The sequence below is a fragment of the Copadichromis virginalis genome, linkage group LG6 (genome assembly GCF_057382275.1).
Source record: "Copadichromis virginalis isolate Kocher_CV1m ecotype Utaka linkage group LG6, C_Virginalis_male_GT1.1, whole genome shotgun sequence".
NCBI classification, from domain to species: domain Eukaryota; kingdom Metazoa; phylum Chordata; class Actinopteri; order Cichliformes; family Cichlidae; genus Copadichromis; species Copadichromis virginalis.
In genome coordinates, this window is record NC_140623.1 from 28,290,309 (window position 1) to 28,311,161 (window position 20,853).

The 20,853-nt window shown below is 40.3% G+C and overlaps 2 protein-coding genes and 1 long non-coding RNA gene across 7 annotated transcripts; all 3 read left to right on the forward strand.

The window, feature by feature from the left end:
• Window positions 1–449: 449 nt before the first annotated feature.
• On the forward strand, window positions 450–5,678 carry LOC146708000 (ubiquitin carboxyl-terminal hydrolase 37-like). 3 transcript variants are annotated; one of them, XM_085459690.1, is made up of 18 exons: window positions 450–536; window positions 735–790; window positions 1,102–1,174; window positions 1,284–1,367; window positions 1,856–1,911; window positions 2,231–2,321; window positions 2,407–2,469; window positions 2,555–2,679; window positions 2,803–2,859; window positions 2,960–3,091; window positions 3,184–3,307; window positions 3,394–3,545; window positions 3,651–3,750; window positions 3,891–3,967; window positions 4,147–4,255; window positions 4,865–4,922; window positions 5,092–5,249; window positions 5,336–5,678. In XM_085459690.1, exons 1-18 carry the CDS (start codon window positions 510–512, stop codon window positions 5,339–5,341), a joined length of 1,548 nt encoding a protein of 515 aa, XP_085315816.1. In that variant the 5' UTR covers window positions 450–509; the 3' UTR covers window positions 5,342–5,678. The 3 variants fall into 3 exon arrangements, with proteins under 3 accessions (XP_085315816.1, XP_085315817.1, XP_085315818.1); XM_085459691.1 differs by having other exon boundaries at window positions 2,579–2,679; XM_085459692.1 differs by lacking the exons at window positions 2,231–2,321; window positions 2,407–2,469; window positions 2,555–2,679.
• A 5,882-nt stretch (window positions 5,679–11,560) lies between these two features.
• LOC146708001 (uncharacterized) lies at window positions 11,561–13,959 on the forward strand. Its single transcript, XR_014920906.1, has 3 exons — window positions 11,561–11,997; window positions 13,366–13,434; window positions 13,534–13,959. It is a non-coding gene; the product is annotated as an uncharacterized LOC146708001 (long non-coding RNA).
• Window positions 13,960–14,607: 648 nt separating this feature from the next.
• LOC146708002 (ubiquitin carboxyl-terminal hydrolase 37-like) lies at window positions 14,608–20,144 on the forward strand. 3 transcript variants are annotated; one of them, XM_085459693.1, is made up of 18 exons: window positions 14,608–14,714; window positions 14,913–14,968; window positions 15,267–15,336; window positions 15,446–15,529; window positions 16,018–16,073; window positions 16,393–16,483; window positions 16,569–16,631; window positions 16,717–16,841; window positions 16,965–17,021; window positions 17,122–17,253; window positions 17,346–17,469; window positions 17,556–17,707; window positions 17,813–17,912; window positions 18,053–18,129; window positions 18,309–18,417; window positions 19,027–19,084; window positions 19,254–19,411; window positions 19,498–20,144. In XM_085459693.1, exons 1-18 carry the CDS (start codon window positions 14,688–14,690, stop codon window positions 19,501–19,503), a joined length of 1,545 nt encoding a protein of 514 aa, XP_085315819.1. In that variant the 5' UTR covers window positions 14,608–14,687; the 3' UTR covers window positions 19,504–20,144. The 3 variants fall into 3 exon arrangements, with proteins under 3 accessions (XP_085315819.1, XP_085315821.1, XP_085315820.1); XM_085459694.1 differs by having other exon boundaries at window positions 14,615–14,714; window positions 16,741–16,841; XM_085459695.1 differs by lacking the exons at window positions 16,393–16,483; window positions 16,569–16,631; window positions 16,717–16,841 and having other exon boundaries at window positions 14,614–14,714.
• Window positions 20,145–20,853: the final 709 nt, after the last annotated feature.

Below are 20,853 nucleotides of genomic sequence, written 5' to 3' on the forward strand. Positions count from 1 at the left end.
CACACTCATATACATACATACAGACACCAAGTTACTTTTGCACAATACTCAGCATTTTGCACATTTCCATTGTCTTGTGTCTGTTTCGTCCTGTTCTGTCACGTTTTGCACTGTTTTGTCTTGTTTATTTTTGCAATTTATGCACACTGCACTTTATGTAGTCCTGGGTTTGTCCGTATATGTCATATATAGCACCAGGGTCTCGGAGGAACGCTGTCTCGTTTCACTCTGTACAGCACCTCTGCACGTGGTTAAAATGACAATAAAAGCCACTTGACTTGACCTGTTTTGTGTAGCAGTTGCTTGGAGACGAGCACCATACAGTTCAAATGAGCATACATTCCAAAATATGCAAATTTGCCCCATACATCATAATGATGATGTTTGCTGTTCAGGGTATGAACGTTCTATGCTGAAAGTTTATAAATATACAACCTTTGACTGCTTGTTTTCAGTTGAACTTTTGCAAAGCTGAGGAGATTTTGGCTGCGATCACATCAAGTCCAAAGATGTTTAAACTTCTTTTTCACAGAAAGGTAAGTTTGAAGAGACTCGCAGCACATTTCTATGAATATTTTCTTATGGTAAACAAGCATTTTTGAAACTTTTAAGGAAGCTTCTTGGATGATTTCTGTAAAAACTGAATTTTGAATCCAAATGAAGGATTTTGTATTTTCATACCATATACTTTGTTTTATGCCATTACTGATGTTGCTTTTCTTGTTTCTAAACAGAAATCACACAAACAAAACATGGCAGAGAAGGAAATTCCTTCTACGTCTCATCAGAGGTAAAGAAATGCGCCAGTCTTTAATGCTGCTGGAGATATTTATAGCAGTGGTTTGGTTGGAGCTCTTTTATTTCCCTTTTATTGGCATTTTTCTTCCACCTTGTGTATTTACATCTTTTTTACTACTTCTAGTCTTGTCTATAATTTATATTGATTCAGAGATTAGCGTTTGAAAATGTAGAGTGTAAATGTACAAAATACATGATTTTGTTCCATTACAGTTATTAATTTTTATCTGCAATCTCCAGCATGTACTCCTTGTTAAAAATTTGCACTTTGAAAAATAACATTTACACTTTTGTCCTCATCAGCATCCCGGATGCTCCTGTTACTGAAAATGGTCAAAAGAAGAAGAGAAAATGGAGACACCTCTGCTGTTCCTCGGTTTGCTTTTACACAAAACATATGAAATGCACATTCTCTTTAAATTGCACTTGTTAATTTAAAGTGACTTTACTTTTTTAATAAACGTATGTTTGTTCGTCCTCTGCAGCAAACTGACAGCGATGCAGAGGCAGAGAGCAACACTGTGAAGACACAAAAAAAGTGTCGCTGGTTTCTTTTTAAATTCTGGAAGGTATGTTTTATGGAAAGAGTCACTGTCATCAAGCATTTACTCATCACAGTTAAATGAGAAGAATTAAGAGCAATTTAGCACACAGCCATGTCCTCAAATTAAGTTCAAAGATGTTTAAACGTTTTTTTTTCACAGAAAGGTAAGTTCGAAGAGACTTGCAGGATGTTTCTCTAAATATTTTTTATGGTGAATAAGCATTTTTGAAGCTTCATGGATGATTTCTGTAAAAACTGAATTTTGATCAGAACCAAATGAAGGATTTTGTATTTCATAGGACAAACTTTAAAACTCAATTTAAGGCATGAATAAATTGTTTTTATTTTATTTAAAGATATTCCTATATCTGCTTCATGAGCTGACAGCTCACTAAAGTGATAAATAATATGAAATAATACCAAATTCTCTAACTGGACACTTTTCATGGAGAGACCCACTTGGTATGTTTGTTTTATGCCATTACTGATGTTGCTTTTCTTGTTTCTAAACAGAAATTACACAAACAAAACGTGGCAGAGAAGGAAATTCCTTCTACGTCTCATCAGAGGTAAAGAAATGCGCCACTCTTTAATGCTGCTGGAGATATTTATAGCAGTGGTTTGGTTGGAGCTCTTTTATTTCCCTTTTATTGGCATTTTTCTTCCACCTTGTGTATTTACATCTTTTTTACTCCTTCTAGTCTTGTCTATTATTTATATGGATGCAGAGATTAGCGTTTGAAAATGTAGAGTGTAAATGTATAAAATACATGATTTTGTTCATGTTGGTATTCCATTACAGTTATTCACTTTTATTAGCAATCTGTATTAGCAAAATGTACTCCTTCTTATAAATTTCCACAACATTTACACTTTTGTCCTCATCAGCATCCCGGATGCTTCTGTTGCTGCCACACCAGCTAACCCTGAAAATGGCCAAAAGAAGAGAAAATGGAGACACATCTTCTGCTGTTCCTCGGTTTGCTTTTACACAAAACATATGAAATACACATTCTCTTTAAAATGTACTTTTTAATAAACTTATGTTTGTTCGTCCTCTGCAGCAAACTGACAGCGATGCAGAGGCAGAGAGCAACACTGTGAAGACTCTTTTTAAATCCGGGAAGGTATGTTTTATGGAAAGAGTCACTGTCATCAAGCATTTACTCATCACAGTTAAATGAGAGCAATTAAGAGCAATGAGGCACACAGCTATGTCCTATATATTTATATCAGGTAAGAAGCACCACGGAAACGATCCCAGCAGACCTGAGTTGGGACACTTGGATTATGGAGCTTCTGGACCAAGAGAGTGGATGGGAGCATGTGTTTAACAGGTAAGAGAAAGACGTCCTCCAAAATGTTTCAACTTCAAAGCTCATGCATCCATGCACATACACTGCTCAGCATCCTGACATCTTTCCTAATTTTGTGTTTGTGTTTTTACCTTTTTGGAGCAGTGTAGCATGCGGTGGAGAAATAATAGAAAGTCAAACTGGGACTATAGACTGCTTCGGGTGAGTACACGTGGTGCACAAAGACCAAAGCTCACTTTGTCAAAGTGGAGAAAATGAATTCTTTTACACTGATACTGTAAACGTTGTGCGTGTGTGTCAGGTTTCCAAACATCGGAAACACCTGCTATATGAACTCCTGCCTGCAGAGCCTCCTCAACATTGAGGAGTTCATAAGAGACATCAGGCGTCAGGAGGTTTTGTGGAGCACAGATCCAGAAGCTCAGCTCTTAAGGTGCGCTACGTCAACCTTCTACTTTCTTCAAAAACCTGAAGAACAAAGAGATCTAACAGCAGAAATGTCTGTTTACCCTTTCCTTTCTACAGAAGGCTCATTGATGTCAGGGACTGTCATGAGTCAACAGATTATGGCCTTAAAGATCACCACCTAAGAGCTTTTAAGAAGGCATTCAGCAGTCAAGCTCCTGAATACACCGGCAGTGCACAGAAAGTGCGTCAGCTATTTGGACATTTTGTTTTTTTGCTTTACCTTCTGATTTTGATGTACTGTTTTAAATCTCTCTGCTTTTCTTTCAGGACGCTCATGAATTCCTAACATTGTTCCTCAATGAGGTCAAAAGGCTCGCACCTCACCTGGAGAGGAACGCAGCTCTCCTGGGCCAAAGTTATACCTGCCCAGTAGAAGAGCATCACATTTTTAAAATGGAAAACATGAGGACATGCAAGAGGTAAGCCTGTCTTTCAGAAACGCAGAGCTGGTTGCAATATTTTCATATACCTCTTTTCCACCTACCTGATCTTTACTTTAACTACGTTACTCCTGAAATGTGTAGCTGTGGTCACCAATCATCACAGCACGAGGACTTCACCAGCTTGTCTCTTGACCTTGTTCCAGAGGGGTCTATTATAAACATGTTAGAGACATACTTGAAGGTAAGATCACAAATTCCAATAGAGTTGTAGTGTCAGCGATCTTAACACACCTTTTTTGTTAGTGTTTGTGCGTATGTGTGTGTGCATATGTTGAGATTTCTTTCTACCATAAAGCCTGTTTTCTCTGTGCTGTTGTTCAGGAACAAGAAATAGAATTTCGCTGTGATTGTGGAGGGACGGCCTCAGAACTGAAGTCGTCTTTTGATACACTGCCAAGGTGAGTAAGGTCACATCAGAAGTGATCGACTGACCAGGTTTCCAAACTGTGGCGCATCAAATATCAGAGTTTTTCGAGACAATACTTGAGCAGTCGTTTTCTCCCATCTTCTGTTTGTGTTTGACACTCATTCTTCTTATTTTCTACCTTGTTTGTGTTTTTTTTTTCTTTTCTGCCAGAGTCCTGATCTTGCATCTGAAGAGGTTTGGCTTTACACAAACCTACAACATTAAGAAGGTGGATGACCCCGTCAGGCTGCAGAGGGACTTGGTGGTGCCATCCAATCAGGTAAAAAGAGACTGCAGAACGTCTCAGGCTACGTCCACACTAGCCCTGATAGATTTGAAAACTCCGTGTCCACACTAGTGTTTTCAGTCATTTTCAAATAGTTGTGCGTCTGCATTGAAACGGCCGAAAACGCTTACGTTCCAGTCCTGCGCATGCGCAAAAGTGAGTGAGGATTACAGAATTTGAAGAAAAGCTATCCGGAGCATGTACAAACTGATATTAATCTTTTTTAGGGCTGTCAAAGTTGAGAGCAATCAAAACAACCGCTGTATAATGCACTCGGCTATCTTTGTTTAATTGCTCACATGACTGCATCACATGGCTAAAATGCGTCATCGTTTTAGAAAGTCTGCGTTTTCGAGTGTCCACACTGCGACGGGACAACTCCGTTTTGAAATGTGTGCGTTTTCGAGAGCATTTTCAAGATGCTGTGTTTTTCCTTGAGGAAAACGCCATCTCAGTGTGGACGGGAGGTCAAAGCGGAGAGAAAACGATGTGTTTTCAAACGAAAACGCATTAGTGTGGACGTAGCCTCAGCAAATCAGCTTAATTATGGCTCTGATGTGAGACTTTGTGAAACTAACACTCTTTGGATTTGTTCCTTCTCAGGGTGGTGGCTGTTATAGTCTTGTCAGCATCATCAATCATTATGGAGGCACAGAGTCAGGTAAAACAACAGACTTGTTACAAACAGAAAATGAAAACTTTCTACTTTTCAGTGAAGGACTCACACACAAAAGCTTTTGATGTTCTAAGAAGCACTAAGTCAAAATCACTGTTTGCTTGAATCAGCTGACTTCCAGAAGTTGGATTCATTTGTCTTAATGTGATTTCAGGACACTACATCTGTAGTTCTGTCCATCCTGAGGAGAGTCAGCACTCTACATCAGATCGCTGGCTCACCTATAATGACGCACAGGTGCTCCACACAACCGGATCGGCAGCTTGTGAGGAACAGCAGCACTCGGCCTACATGCTGTTTTACAAGAGAAACGTAAGAAGACACAGCATCTCATCCTGAAGTGAGAGAATTTTTAAATGTCCTGTTACCTTGTTAACCAGTTTTGTCTTCATTCTCAGTTCTGAAACAGGAAATGGAAGGAAGGTCATCATCATGCTGAGAAGAAACAACACTCGTCCCAGCCCACCATCGCACACTGGAGGACAAGTACTGGTAAGTATTGCCCTCAGGAGGAAGGGTCCTCCCAGAGAGCCTGGTCCTCCCAAGATTTCTTCCTCCAGGAGGGAGTTTTTTCTTGCCACCGTCGCCCCACATTCACTGGTCTCATCAGCAGGGACATTTTTAACATCCTAAGACCTGAACTCTTTCATGGCATGCATTTTTAATTTCTCTGTGCCATTTGGGTTGATTGGGACCTGATGAATGTGAAAACAAAGACATCAGATTCGGACTATCTTTTTTTTGTTTCTCAAAAAAATGAGATCCACATATGAGGACATTCATTTTAAAGTTCGATTGAACAGGGGCAGTGTAATGTCCTCCCTCATAAGTGGATATCAGGTTTTTGAAGAGCAAAATTTTGTATTTTGGTCTCATAAATCTTATGTCCACATATGTGGACACCAGGTCCTAGGAGGTTAAAACAAAATCTACTAGTAGTGCAGCACTACTAGAGATCGTCCTTTTCTAGACCAGTGTTTGGCTTGCTCTCTGGAACAACAAATTAGTGCTGTCAGCGTTAACGTCATTTTAACTAATGACGTTTACGCTGACAGCACTAATTTGTTGTTATTATTATTAATATTATTATTAATTTATTTGTAAAATAAATTAAATTTAAAAAAACAAAGAAACAATTTGATTCTTTATGTTATTTTGTTTTATTAAAATCAAAATAACAACAAAACAAAAATAACTAATAAAAAAAATATTAAAAGTATTCAGCAGTGTTTTGTGAAATTTGTAATGAGCCTTAGTTAAGTTGATGTCACAGAAGTTTCTGAATCATTTAGATTGTTCAACAAACTGATTCACTCAGGTAAAGATGGTAAGCTGGAGCAATGGTACGCTTGGAGTTCAGTTTAAGTTTTCAGACAAACATTCACTCGATCAGTTGCAGCTTCTGCTTTTAAATAAATGATTTAGCTGCAAATGTTTAGCTGCAGGTAGCAAAGTCCAAAAGTGACAACATTTCCACTGCAGTCTCTCCAGAAATGGCTTATAAACTTTTGACCAAATTAGACATTTATCCTTGGATCATTGACAACCCTGTAGGGTGAAAATCTTTAATTGTACCTTTTATAACATTTTAACAAGTTACTGTCTCCTGCTGCATGTTTCCTGTTTTGGCTGAACTTCATCAGCAAAGCCCTCAAAGCAGCATATGAAAGAAAGTCATCTTTCATTGTTGTCTCCAGCGTGTTAAAAGAGAGATCGAGCTCAGTGATGAGTTTTGAAGCAGCTGCAGGGACTTCTCGAAGGTTTTGGCTCAAACAGTCGCAGGATGTTGTTCACAGTGGTGACACTGTTGACTGGTGATTGACAAGCACTGAGATACTAACATGACAAACACAAGAAACATCATGACTTATTCTCCTGAGTGCCTGCAAAACACAAACACAAAATCAAACTCAAAGCTTTTCTCTCAGGTGCTGGTGTGGCACAATCTAATGATAAGAAAGGTCATGCTTACAGCTTTTGGAGCACAGCTGCACAAAATAACAGCTTTTGGAGCACAAAATGCATTACAGGTAAACCCAGTACCCAAACATGTTAACAAGGATAAAGAAAAAACCTGAAACAAAAGCAGGTAGTGTGGTGATTTATGTTGTGAGGATGCTTTCACTCCCATCAAAGTCGCCCAGTGTTGAGAACCCAAATGAGCCCAAAAACCTCAAGTGGCTGCAACCAACAGCGAACGTCAAGAAGTGGATACTTGCATGTTGAGCCAGAAACATGCAGAAAACCCAAAAGAGGCAAGACAGCACACCTTGGTGCCACTCAGGCAGTACGAACACCTGGAAAGAGGAGCCCACAGTTCAGACCCAAGGACACTGGTAAGGACACCAGCCAGCCAGTTATAAGTCTAGTTTTAATTTTCATTTTAGTTAGTGTTATGGCCTGTCTAAGGGTGGCCAGACCATAATATAAGGGTGATCCACCCCTGTCTGACCCCAAGCAGCACATCACACAACCAGTACAATTTTGATGGTGATTTTTTTTCACAGTGATTGAATTCTAACAAAGGAAAGGAGCGAACTACAGCTTCGGGGTGGACCCCAAAACAACAAACAAAAGGGACCGTATCTAAAGGATGTACAAAACTTATTTATGAAAAGAATAAAACCAAATAACAATGTCTTATCTCCCTAACTAACAAAAACATGAGAAAAGGGTAATCGAATAGAGTGAACTATAGACTGTATAAAAGATAGGACCATTGCAACTTTACTGCAGCACTTCACCCTTTCACATAGTCCCAGCTCTTCTCTGTCATGTTTTATGGTGCTGCAAATGTCTTCAGTTGGTGAAAGGTCTGGGCTGCTGGTGTCTTGTTGTGCTTGCTATGCATCCCTGACTCGTTTCTTCTTTCTTTTTTTTTCTTTTTTTTTAATGTATTTATTTATGCAAGTTTCAAAATTTTTTTACACATTCACAAACAGCGGGACAGAAGAACACAGACAATAAAGACAATAACAACCAAAAAACAAACAAACAAACAAACAAAAAAAACAGAGCAACAAACCACACAACAGGGTACAAGGCCAGCACTTATTAAAAACAGCAGAGAAGCAAACAAAGCAACTGGTATACATGTCAAACAACTCACAATCTAGTGAGTCCAATCCACAAGATCAAATCCAAAGATCGCTAGGAGGAGCTGATAACAATCATGCAAAAACAGTTATGGGCAACAGCTCAGAATGAAAGCAGTTAAAACAATGTGGTCAGGACCCAGGGCGTGGACTGTCCTTCTTAATGTGGTCTATAAAGGGCCCCCATATCTTCCTGAACTTCTCCATGGAATCAGACGTAGAGAACCGAATTTCTTCCAGGTATAGACAGGAGACCATCTCCTCGAGCCACCTCTTGAAGCAGGGAGGGGAGGCAGATTTCCACTCCCCCAGAATCAAACGTTTGGCAATCACCATACCAAACATGAGGGCCTGTTGAACAGCAAAGGGAAGTGCCAAGGAGTCGCCGGAGCAGCCCAGGATCACCATAAGACAGTCAGGATACAGTTGCCTATCATAAACAGTGCTATAGAAACTAAAAATACTAGTCCAAAAGGCTGTAAGCGTAGAACAGGACCAAAAAAGATGCCCAAGAGTACCGTCCACAAGTTTACATTTATCACATTTGGGGGAAACGTTAGGAAAAATCTTGTTCAATTTGGTTTTGGAATAGTGCAGTCTATGGACAACCTTAAATTGAATTAACTGAAGCCGGGCGTTAACAGAGCATAGTTTTATCCGACTTAACACTTCAGCCCATAGATCGTCAGAGATAACCAAACCAGTGTCCCTTGTCCAAGCCTCTTTAATATGGCAAGAGGGGGCTGCCGAAGAAAAAAGGTTGACAAGCCGAGAAATTAAGTGTTTTGAGGTGGGAGGTTCGTTCATCATATTGTAAAAGACATGCTGTATGGGGATGGTATCTAAATTTGAGAATGCTTGCTTGACATAATTCCTAATTTGTAAGTACCGAAAAAAATGACTTGTAGGGAGATTGTACTTTGTCTGAAGCTGAGCAAAAGAGGCAAAATGATTGTCAATATAAAGATCCTTTATAGCAATTAACCCTTTGACAGGCCATTGTTTGAAAGCAGCATCCATTGTACTAGGCGTAAAGCTAGGACTGTGGCAGATCGGGGCAAAAGTTGACACTACCGGGAGGTTCAAGATTCTCTTAATTTGATTCAATATTTTTACGGAGTTGCAAAGAATAAAGTCATCACATGCACTTTTAATAACCGATTTTGAAAATAAGATAGCTGGCAAGGATGCTCCAGTGTGCTCGATAGCAGTGCTAAGCTCCAATTCGAGCCATTTAGGGCTGGACCTGCATCCCACAGCATCACCAACTATAGGCAGATTCCAGAAGACCCAGGCTCTGGCATTACAGGCCCAGTAATAATGTCTGAAAACTGGAAGGCCCAGACCACCCTCGTCCGAGGGCTTTTGCAAGTGAGACTTCGAGATGCGGGGGGGCTTGTAGGCCCAAACGAAAGGCATGATAATGGCATCCAACGCTTTGAAAAAGGAAGACCTGAGAAAAATAGGAACGTTCTGGAATAGGTACATGAATTTAGGGAGCACAACCATTTTGATTATATTGATACGGCCAATCATTGAAAGTGGGAGAAGTTTCCACCTATCTATCATACACTTGAGCTCATCAGTTAGAACCGAATAATTAAGCCTGAAGAGGAGTTTTGAGTTCCTAGGGATGTTAATACCCAGGTATGAAAAGTAATCCTGGGAGACCTTAAAGGGCAAACTAGACAGGAAATCAGGGCCCAGACCAGACGACAGCGGCATAAGAACAGACTTCTTCCAATTTATGGTGAACCCTGATAGGTGGCCAAAGCTGTCAATCAGCTTAAGAAGTGGAGGAAGGGAGATCTTTAAATCTGAAAGAGCCAATATGATATCATCTGCATACAGACCGATGGTGTACTCTGACGTGCCACAATTTATACCAGAGATATGGGAATTGGCTCTGATGGCAATGGCCAACGGCTCAAGAGCTAAAGCAAAAAGCATTGGAGAGAGGCAACAACCCTGCCTTGTCCCACGGTGTAAGAGGAACGGGAGCGACCTCTCATGGTTGGTAAGGACCGAGGAACGAGGGCAAGCGTAAAGCAACTTAATCATATTCAAAAAATTCGACCCAAAACCAAATTTTTCAAGAGTAGCAAACAAATAACTCCATTCCACTTGGTCGAAAGCCTGCTGGGCATCGAGTGAAATCACCGCAGAATTGGGCAGTGTCGTTGAGTACATCGCATTTAAGAGACATCTAGTATTAGAAAAAGAGAATCTATTGGGGATAAAACCCGATTGGTCAGGATGAATTATAGAGCCTATGTGCTTATTTAACCGGTTGGTTAGGACTTTAGCAATTATCTTTTGGTCTGAGTTGAGAAGACTTAGGGGACGATAGGAAGAAACATTAGTTTCGTCTCTGTCTTTTTTCAGGAGGAGACATATATGGGCATCGTAGAAAGAATGAGGGAATGAGCCGTTTAACACTGCGCAATTTACCATCCGAAGTAGCAGGGGAGCGATAACGTCAATATGTGTCTTATAAAGCTCTATCCCGAAACCGTCCGGACCACATGCTTTTCCATTAGGAAAGGAGCAGATTGCATTTCTAATTTCCTCCAGCGTAAAGTCTGCATCGAGTAAGCCCCGTGCAGCCTCAGGAAGAGTCGGGATGTCTAAAGCATTAAGAAAATTAGTGATTTCAGCAACTGTGGCCGTAGTACTAGATGTGTATAACTGACAATAAAAACTGCGAAATCTGTCATTTATCTGCTTGTGATCGGACAGCAACTGGCCAGTTGCAGAGAGAATTCTGTGTATCGCCCTTTCAGCTTGAATGCCCTTCAGCTGTCTGGAAAGCACCTTGTCAGCCTTTTCACCAAGCTCAAAATGCTTCTGTTTTAATCGACGAATACAATTCATGACCTGCTCCCCCAACATGTGGTTGTAGTCATATTTCAATTTGAGAATGGTATTAAGTGTGTCAGCAGCCCCGGTATCGCGATACTTCTCCTCCAACACAGACAGCTCTGCCTCAATATTAGTACGCAGCCTGAGTTTGTCCCTCTTCTGAGAAGCTTGATAAGCAATAATATGGCCTCTAATAACGACTTTAAAGGACTCCCACAAAACAGAGTCTGAAACTACACCATTATCATTAAATTGTAAAAATTCTGCGATTTTAGTAGATAGGTAAACCGTAAAAGAGTCATTTAGATATAAAGAGGGGTTAAATTTCCAATTGTATTGGGGGGTATATAGGTTGAAGTCAATTACCGTTGAGAGAGGTGCGTGGTCCGAAACTAAAATACTGTGATAAGTGGAACTAACCACTTTCGAAATAAGCCTGGAATCAATAAGAAAATAGTCAATTCTACTGAAGCTGCCATGGACAGGGGAGAAGAAAGAGTATTGCTTTTCTAACGGATGCTGGTGCCTCCAAATGTCAACCAAGTCCAAAGATTTAGTAAGAGTATTGAGTACAGAAACAGCTCTCAAGGTTGGGGCCAGGGACGCAGAAGACCTATCCAACAATGGATCGAAATAACAATTAAAATCACCACCGAATATGATATTATGGTCATTGTATTGTGAGACAAGATTGAATATTTTACTAAAGAAGTCAGGGTTGTCAAAATTAGGGGCATAGATGTTCAAGAGGACTACAGGGGTGGAGTTGACTGTACCTGTAACAAGTATGAACCTCCCACCTGGATCACATATCTGAGTTTTGAATATAAAAGGAATAGTTCTGCGAACAAGAATGGCAACCCCTCTCGCCCTGGAAGAAAAGGCGGACTGGTACACCTGTGACACCCATACCGATCTTAATCGCCTCTGCTCTGAAGGTTGGATATGGACTCGTTTCTTCTTTCTGCATCAAGTAAGGAATGTAGTGAAAGTTCCCAAGAGGTTAAAAACACCACTGAAAAAATGCCATCAGACCTGAGTTGGGACACTTGGATTATGGAGCTTCTGGACCAAGAGAGTGGATGGGAGCATGTGTTTAATAAGTAAGAGAATAACGTCCCCCAAAATGTTTAAACTTCAAAGCTCATGCATACATTAGTGATGGGCAGATGAAGCACTGAAGCTTTTCATCCAATTGGTTCACCCCAGCGCAAAGCTTCTTGAAGCTTTATTTGCTCTAGTAGGACACCTACTGGACGTAAAAATATTAGTTGGCATGAATTTGAAGAGTGTGGCCTTTTGCACACAGCCTGTAAATGTCAACAACAAAAGGAGTGTGTAAAACATGTATATTGTAGTGATGCAGTATACTGTGTATATTTATACTGGCAGTATGGAAAATGATTATTTGGAAATGCTTAAAATGGAAATGATCATTTACTGTGAGGTGAGGTGTGGTTGGGGTGTGGACAGTGGTTGTGCTTTTGTAACGTTGAGGTATGGACAGCTACACACTGAGGCGTCAGTCCTGCCCATATTTTATTCAGTAAAAACTAAATTTTCACTGCTTTTATGACCTTTTTAGTGGGGAGAACATAGCTAGGATTTAATGATTTAACAAATCTTATAAATCCTTTGTCCTCCAAAATGCTAAATGGCTGGGAGTCCTCAATCACCATGCTAACCAGGTCTTCATCTATTTGAGATTGTTCTCCTGAGGAAAGACAATAAAAACAAAGCACAAATATAAATATCACACACGTAACTTATTACAGTTGTATAATATTGTTATATCATTTAGTAACATTACGGCATGCTATTATTATCATGGCATTTGATGGCTCACCTGGTCTTGCTCAACAATCGCTGTTCCCCTTATTCTCATGCAAAGCTCTGTAGTGCCTAAGCATGGATGAGGTGTTGTTGTTATATCCCAGCTCCCTGGCACATAGCAAACACTTCACCTTGTACAAAAGTAAATACAGCTTAACATAAATTGTATTGCACCATCAGTATTATGAAAATACATCTTCTGTAGAAATACCTTGTTGGGAGGAATAAGATCAAAATGTTCCCACACAGGGGAGGACATCCTCCTCTTCTTAGCTGGCTCCATTCTCTCCTGAGTTTCTCTCCTCACTCTCATAAACCTCCAAACTGCCTCCCAGCTGTCTCCAACTCTCACTAACCGCAGCTCTCCATCAAACACCCACATTTTGATTGAAGTCTGAGGGGTTTGTATCGCTGTCACATCTCGCGGCAAAGTTCGAACCACTTCATGAACCAGTCACGTGGTACAGCCGGGCAGCGAGGCTTCGGACGTCATCATTTTCAGCTCCTCCCATAAATGAAGCAAGCCTCGATACGTGCATCGCGGAAACGCCCCCTCCATTACTCGACACATCACTAGCATACATGCACATCTAGTGCTCAGCGTCTAATTGTGTGTTTGTGTTTTTACCTTTTTGCAGTAGCGTAGTGAAACATTTGGGCGGTGGATAAATAATGGAAAATAAAATTCAGACTAGAGACGGCTTCAGGTGAGTACACGTGGTGCACAAGGACCAAAGCTCACCTTCTCAACCTGGACAAAATGAATTATTTTACACTGATACTGTAAACTTTTGTTTGTGTGTCAGGTTTCCATACATCGGAAACAGCTGCTGCATCTGTAATTCTGTCCATCCTGAGGAGAGTCCACACTCTACATCAGATCCTTGGCTCACCTATAATGATGCACAGGTGCTGCACACAACTGGATCTGCAGCTTGTGAGGAACAGCAGCATATACGAAGGGGATAAATAGAATAAATAGGAATAAAAAATAAAAATACAAGTGAATTGCACATTTCAAGTATTGAGTCTATTGCACTGTTGACTATTTACAAAAGTATTGCACAAAAGGTATTGCACAGTGAGGTGAAGAGGCACTACAGCTTAGTTGTTCCCCCCTCCTTTGTCCTCCTGTTTCCCCTCCCTCTCCCCTCCAGAGAGGAGTTAAACAGTCTGATGGCGTGTGGGACAAAGGAGTTTTGAAGTCTGTTAGTTCTTGTCTTTGGGAGAAGCAACCTGTCACTGAACAGACTCTTCTGGTTGTTAATGGCCATGTGCAGAGGATGCCCAGCATTGTTCATAATGTCCATCAGTTTCTTTAATGTCCTTTTCTCTGCCACTGTCACCAGAGTGTCCAGCTTCATGCCGACCACAGAGCTAGCCCTCCTGATCAGTTTCTCCAGCCTGGATGAGTCCTTCTTTGCTGTGCTGCTCCCCCAGCACACCAAAACAAAACAAAAGAGATCGTTGACTTCAGGAGAGCACAGTGGGATCACTGCCCACTTAACATGAATGGATCCTCTGTGGAGGTCGTCAAGAGCACCAGATTTCTTGGTGTCCACCTGGCGGAGAACCACTCCTGCTCCCTCAACACCAGCTCCATAACCAAGAAGGCCCAGCAGCGTCTCTACTTCATGCAGAAGCACCAGGGTCTCGGAGGAACGCTGTCTCGTTTCACTCTGTACAGCACCTCTGCACGTGGTTAAAATGACAATAAAAGCCACTTGACTTGACCTGTTTTGTGTAGCAGTTGCTTGGAGACGAGCACCATACAGTTCAAATGAGCATACATTCCAAAATATGCAAATTTGCCCCATACATCATAATGATGATGTTTGCTGTTCAGGGTATGAACATTCTATGCTGAAAGTTTATAAATATACAACCTTTGACTGCTTGTTTTCAGTTGAACTTTTGCAAAGCTGAGGAGATTTTGGCTGCGATCACATCAAGTCCAAAGATGTTTAAACTTCTTTTTCACAGAAAGGTAAGTTTGAAGAGACTCGCAGCACATTTCTATGAATATTTTCTTATGGTAAACAAGCATTTTTGAAACTTTTAACGAATCTTCTTGGATGATTTCTGTAAAAACTGAATTTTGAATCCAAATGAAGGATTTTGTATTTTCATACCATATACTTTGTTTTATGCCATTACTGATGTTGGTTTTCTTGTTTCTAAACAGAAACCACACAAACAAAACGTGGCAGAGAAGGAAATTCCTTCTACGTCTCATCAGAGGTAAAGAAATGCGCCAGTCTTTAATGCTGCTGGAGATATTTATAGCAGTGGTTGAGTTGGAGCTCTTTTATTTCCCTTTTATTGGTGTTTTGTATTTACATCTTTTTTACTACTTCTAGTCTTGTCTATAATTTATATTGATTCAGAGATTAGCGTTTGAAAATGTAGAGTGTAAATGTACAAAATACATGATTTTGTTCCATTACAGTTATTAATTTTTATCTGCAATCTCCAGCATGTACTCCTTGTTAAAAATTTGCACTTTGAAAAATAACATTTACACTTTTGTCCTCATCAGCATCCCGGATGCTCCTGTTACTGAAAATGGTCAAAAGAAGAGAAAATGGAGACACCTCTGCTGTTCCTCGGTTTGCTTTTACACAAAACATATGAAATGCACATTCTCTTTAAATTGCACTTGTTAATTTAAAGTGACTTTACTTTTTTAATAAACGTATGTTTGTTCGTCCTCTGCAGCAAACTGACAGCGATGCAGAGGCAGAGAGCAACACTGTGAAGACACAAAAAAAGTGTCGCTGGTTTCTTTTTAAATTCTGGAAGGTATGTTTTATGGAAAGAGTCACTGTCATCAAGCATTTACTCATCACAGTTAAATGAGAAGAATTAAGAGCAATTTAGCACACAGCCATGTCCTCAAATTAAGTTCAAAGATGTTTAAACGTTTTTTTTTCACAGAAAGGTAAGTTCGAAGAGACTTGCAGGATGTTTCTCTAAATATTTTTTATGGTGAATAAGCATTTTTGAAGCTTCATGGATGATTTCTGTAAAAACTGAATTTTGATCAGAACCAAATGAAGGATTTTGTATTTCATAGGACAAACTTTAAAACTCAATTTAAGGCATGAATAAATTGTTTTTATTTTATTTAAAGATATTCCTATATCTGCTTCATGAGCTGACAGCTCACTAAAGTGATAAATAATATGAAATAATACCAAATTCTCTAACTGGACACTTTTCATGGAGAGACCCACTTGGTATGTTTGTTTTATGCCATTACTGATGTTGCTTTTCTTGTTTCTAAACAGAAATTACACAAACAAAACGTGGCAGAGAAGGAAATTCCTTCTACGTCTCATCAGAGGTAAAGAAATGCGCCAGTCTTTAATGCTGCTGGAGATATTTATAGCAGTGGTTGAGTTGGAGCTCTTTTATTTCCCTTTTATTGGCATTTTTCTTCCACCTTGTGTATTTACATCTTTTTTACTCCTTCTAGTCTTGTCTATTATTTATATGGATGCAGAGATTAGCGTTTGAAAATGTAGAGTGTAAATGTATAAAATACATGATTTTGTTCATGTTGGTATTCCATTACAGTTATTCACTTTTATTAGCAATCTGTATTAGCAAAATGTACTCCTTCTTATAAATTTCCACAACATTTACACTTTTGTCCTCATCAGCATCCCGGATGCTTCTGTTGCTGCCACACCAGCTAACCCTGAAAATGGCCAAAAGAAGAGAAAATGGAGACACATCTTCTGCTGTTCCTCGGTTTGCTTTTACACAAAACATATGAAATACACATTCTCTTTAAAATGTACTTTTTAATAAACTTATGTTTGTTCGTCCTCTGCAGCAAACTGACAGCGATGCAGAGGCAGAGAGCAACACTGTGAAGACTCTTTTTAAATCCGGGAAGGTATGTTTTATGGAAAGAGTCACTGTCATCAAGCATTTACTCATCACAGTTAAATGAGAGCAATTAAGAGCAATGAGGCACACAGCTATGTCCTATATATTTATATCAGGTAAGAAGCACCACGGAAACGATCCCAGCAGACCTGAGTTGGGACACTTGGATTATGGAGCTTCTGGACCAAGAGAGTGGATGGGAGCATGTGTTTAACAGGTAAGAGAAAGACGTCCTCCAAAATGTTTCAACTTCAAAGCTCATGCATCCATGCACATACACTGCTCAGCATCCTGACATCTTTCCTAATTTTGTGTTTGTGTTTTTACCTTTTTGGAGCAGTGTAGCATGCGGTGGAGAAATAATAGAAAGTCAAACTGGGACTATAGACTGCTTCGGGTGAGTACACGTGGTGCACAAAGACCAAAGCTCACTTTGTCAAAGTGGAGAAAATGAATTCTTTTACACTGATACTGTAAACGTTGTGCGTGTGTGTCAGGTTTCCAAACATCGGAAACACCTGCTATATGAACTCCTGCCTGCAGAGCCTCCTCAACATTGAGGAGTTCATAAGAGACATCAGGCGTCAGGAGGTTTTGTGGAGCACAGATCCAGAAGCTCAGCTCTTAAGGTGCGCTACGTCAACCTTCTACTTTCTTCAAAAACCTGAAGAACAAAGAGATCTAACAGCAGAAATGTCTGTTTACCCTTTCCTTTCTACAGAAGGCTCATTGATGTCAGGGACTGTCATGAGTCAACAGATTATGGCCTTAAAGATCACCACCTAAGAGCTTTTAAGAAGGCATTCAGCAGTCAAGCTCCTGAATACACCGGCAGTGCACAGAAAGTGCGTCAGCTATTTGGACATTTTGTTTTTTTGCTTTACCTTCTGATTTTGATGTACTGTTTTAAATCTCTCTGCTTTTCTTTCAGGACGCTCATGAATTCCTAACATTGTTCCTCAATGAGGTCAAAAGGCTCGCACCTCACCTGGAGAGGAACGCAGCTCTCCTGGGCCAAAGTTATACCTGCCCAGTAGAAGAGCATCACATTTTTAAAATGGAAAACATGAGGACATGCAAGAGGTAAGCCTGTCTTTCAGAAACGCAGAGCTGGTTGCAATATTTTCATATACCTCTTTTCCACCTACCTGATCTTTACTTTAACTACGTTACTCCTGAAATGTGTAGCTGTGGTCACCAATCATCACAGCACGAGGACTTCACCAGCTTGTCTCTTGACCTTGTTCCAGAGGGGTCTATTATAAACATGTTAGAGACATACTTGAAGGTAAGATCACAAATTCCAATAGAGTTGTAGTGTCAGCGATCTTAACACACCTTTTTTGTTAGTGTTTGTGCGTATGTGTGTGTGCATATGTTGAGATTTCTTTCTACCATAAAGCCTGTTTTCTCTGTGCTGTTGTTCAGGAACAAGAAATAGAATTTCGCTGTGATTGTGGAGGGACGGCCTCAGAACTGAAGTCGTCTTTTGATACACTGCCAAGGTGAGTAAGGTCACATCAGAAGTGATCGACTGACCAGGTTTCCAAACTGTGGCGCATCAAATATCAGAGTTTTTCGAGACAATACTTGAGCAGTCGTTTTCTCCCATCTTCTGTTTGTGTTTGACACTCATTCTTCTTATTTTCTACCTTGTTTGTGTTTTTTTTTTCTTTTCTGCCAGAGTCCTGATCTTGCATCTGAAGAGGTTTGGCTTTACACAAACCTACAACATTAAGAAGGTGGATGACCCCGTCAGGCTGCAGAGGGACTTGGTGGTGCCATCCAATCAGGTAAAAACAGACTGCAGAACGTCTCAGGCTACGTCCACACTAGCCCTGATAGATTTGAAAACTCCGTGTCCACACTAGTGTTTTCAGTCATTTTCAAATAGTTGTGCGTCTGCATTGAAACGGCCGAAAACGCTTACGTTCCAGTCCTGCGCATGCGCAAAAGTGAGTGAGGATTACAGAATTTGAAGAAAAGCTATCCGGAGCATGTACAAACTGATATTAATCTTTTTTAGGGCTGTCAAAGTTGAGAGCAATCAAAACAACCGCTGTATAATGCACTCGGCTATCTTTGTTTAATTGCTCACATGACTGCATCACATGGCTAAAATGCGTCATCGTTTTAGAAAGTCTGCGTTTTCGAGTGTCCACACTGCGACGGGACAACTCCGTTTTGAAATGTGTGCGTTTTCGAGAGCGTTTTCAAGATGCTGTGTTTTTCCTTGAGGAAAACGCCATCTCAGTGTGGACGGGAGGTCAAAGCGGAGAGAAAACGATGTGTTTTCAAATGAAAACGCATTAGTGTGGACGTAGCCTCAGCAAATCAGCTTAATTATGGCTCTGATGTGAGACTTTGTGAAACTAACACTCTTTGGATTTGTTCCTTCTCAGGGTGGTGGCTGTTATAGTCTTGTCAGCATCATCAATCATTATGGAGGCACAGAGTCAGGTAAAACAACAGACTTGTTACAAACAGAAAATGAAAACTTTCTACTTTTCAGTGAAGGACTCACACACAAAAGCTTTTGATGTTCTAAGACGCACTAAGTCAAAATCACTGTTTGCTTGAATCAGCTGACTTCCAGAAGTTGGATTCATTTGTCTTAATGTGATTTCAGGACACTACATCTGTAGTTCTGTCCATCCTGAGGAGAGTCAGCACTCTACATCAGATCGCTGGCTCACCTATAATGACGCACAGGTGCTCCACACAACCGGATCGGCAGCTTGTGAGGAACAGCAGCACTCGGCCTACATGCTGTTTTACAAGAGAAACGTAAGAAGACACAGCATCTCATCCTGAAGTGAGAGAATTTTTAAATGTCCTGTTACCTTGTTAACCAGTTTTGTCTTCATTCTCAGTTCTGAAACAGGAAATGGAAGGAAGGTCATCATCATGCTGAGAAGAAACAACACTCGTCCCAGCCCACCATCGCACACTGGAGGACAAGTACTGGTAAGTATTGCCCTCAGGAGGGAGGGTCCTCCCAGAGAGCCTGGTCCTCCCAAGATTTCTTCCTCCAGGAGGGAGTTTTTTCTTGCCACCGTCGCCCCACATTCACTGGTCTCATCAGCAGGGACATTTTTAACATCCTAAGACCTGAACTCTTTCATGGCATGCATTTTTAATTTCTCTGTGCCATTTGGGTTGATTGGGACCTGATGAATGTGAAAACAAAGACATCAGATTCGGACTATCTTTTTTTTGTTTCTCAAAAAAATGAGATCCACATATGAGGACATTCATTTTAAAGTTCGATTGAACAGGGGCAGTGTAATGTCCTCCCTCATAAGTGGATATCAGGTTTTTGAAGAGCAAAATTTTGTATTTTGGTCTCATAAATGTTATGTCCACATATGTGGACACCAGGTCCTAGGAGGTTAAAACAAAATCTACTAGTAGTGCAGCACTACTAGAGATCGTCCTTTTCTAGACCAGTGTTTGGCTTGCTCTCTGGAACAACAAATTAGTGCTGTCAGCGTTAACGTCATTTTAACTAATGACGTTTACGCTGACAGCACTAATTTGTTGTTATTATTATTAATATATTTGTAAAATAAATTAAATTTAAAAAAACAAAGAAACAATTTGATTCTTTATGTTATTTTGTTTTATTAAAATCAAAATAACAACAAAACAAAAATAACTAATAAAAAAAATATTAAAAGTATTCAGCAGTGTTTTGTGAAATTTGTAATGAGCCTTAGTTAAGTTGATGTCACAGAAGTTTCTGAATCATTTAGATTGTTCAACAAACTGATTCACTCAGGTAAAGATGGTAAGCTGGAGCAATGGTACGCTTGGAGTTCAGTTTAAGTTTTCAGACAAACATTCACTCGATCAGTTGCAGCTTGTGAGGAACAGCAGCACTCGGCCTACATGCTGTTTTACAAGAGAAACGTAAGAAGACACAGCATCTCATCCTGAAGTGAGAAAATTTTTAAATGTGCTATTTCCTTGTTAACCAGTTTTGTCTTCATTCTGAGTTCTAAAACAGGATACGGAAGGAAGTTAAGGTCATCATCATGCTGAGAAGGAAAAGCAGTCGTCTCAGTCCACCATCGCTGACTGGAGGACAAATATTAGTAAGTATTGCCCTTAGGAGGAAGGGTCCTCCCAGAGAGCCTGGTCCTCCCAAGATTTCTTCCTCCAGGAGGGAGTTTTTTCTTGCCACCGTCGCCCCACATTCACTGGTCTCATCAGCAGAGACATTTTCA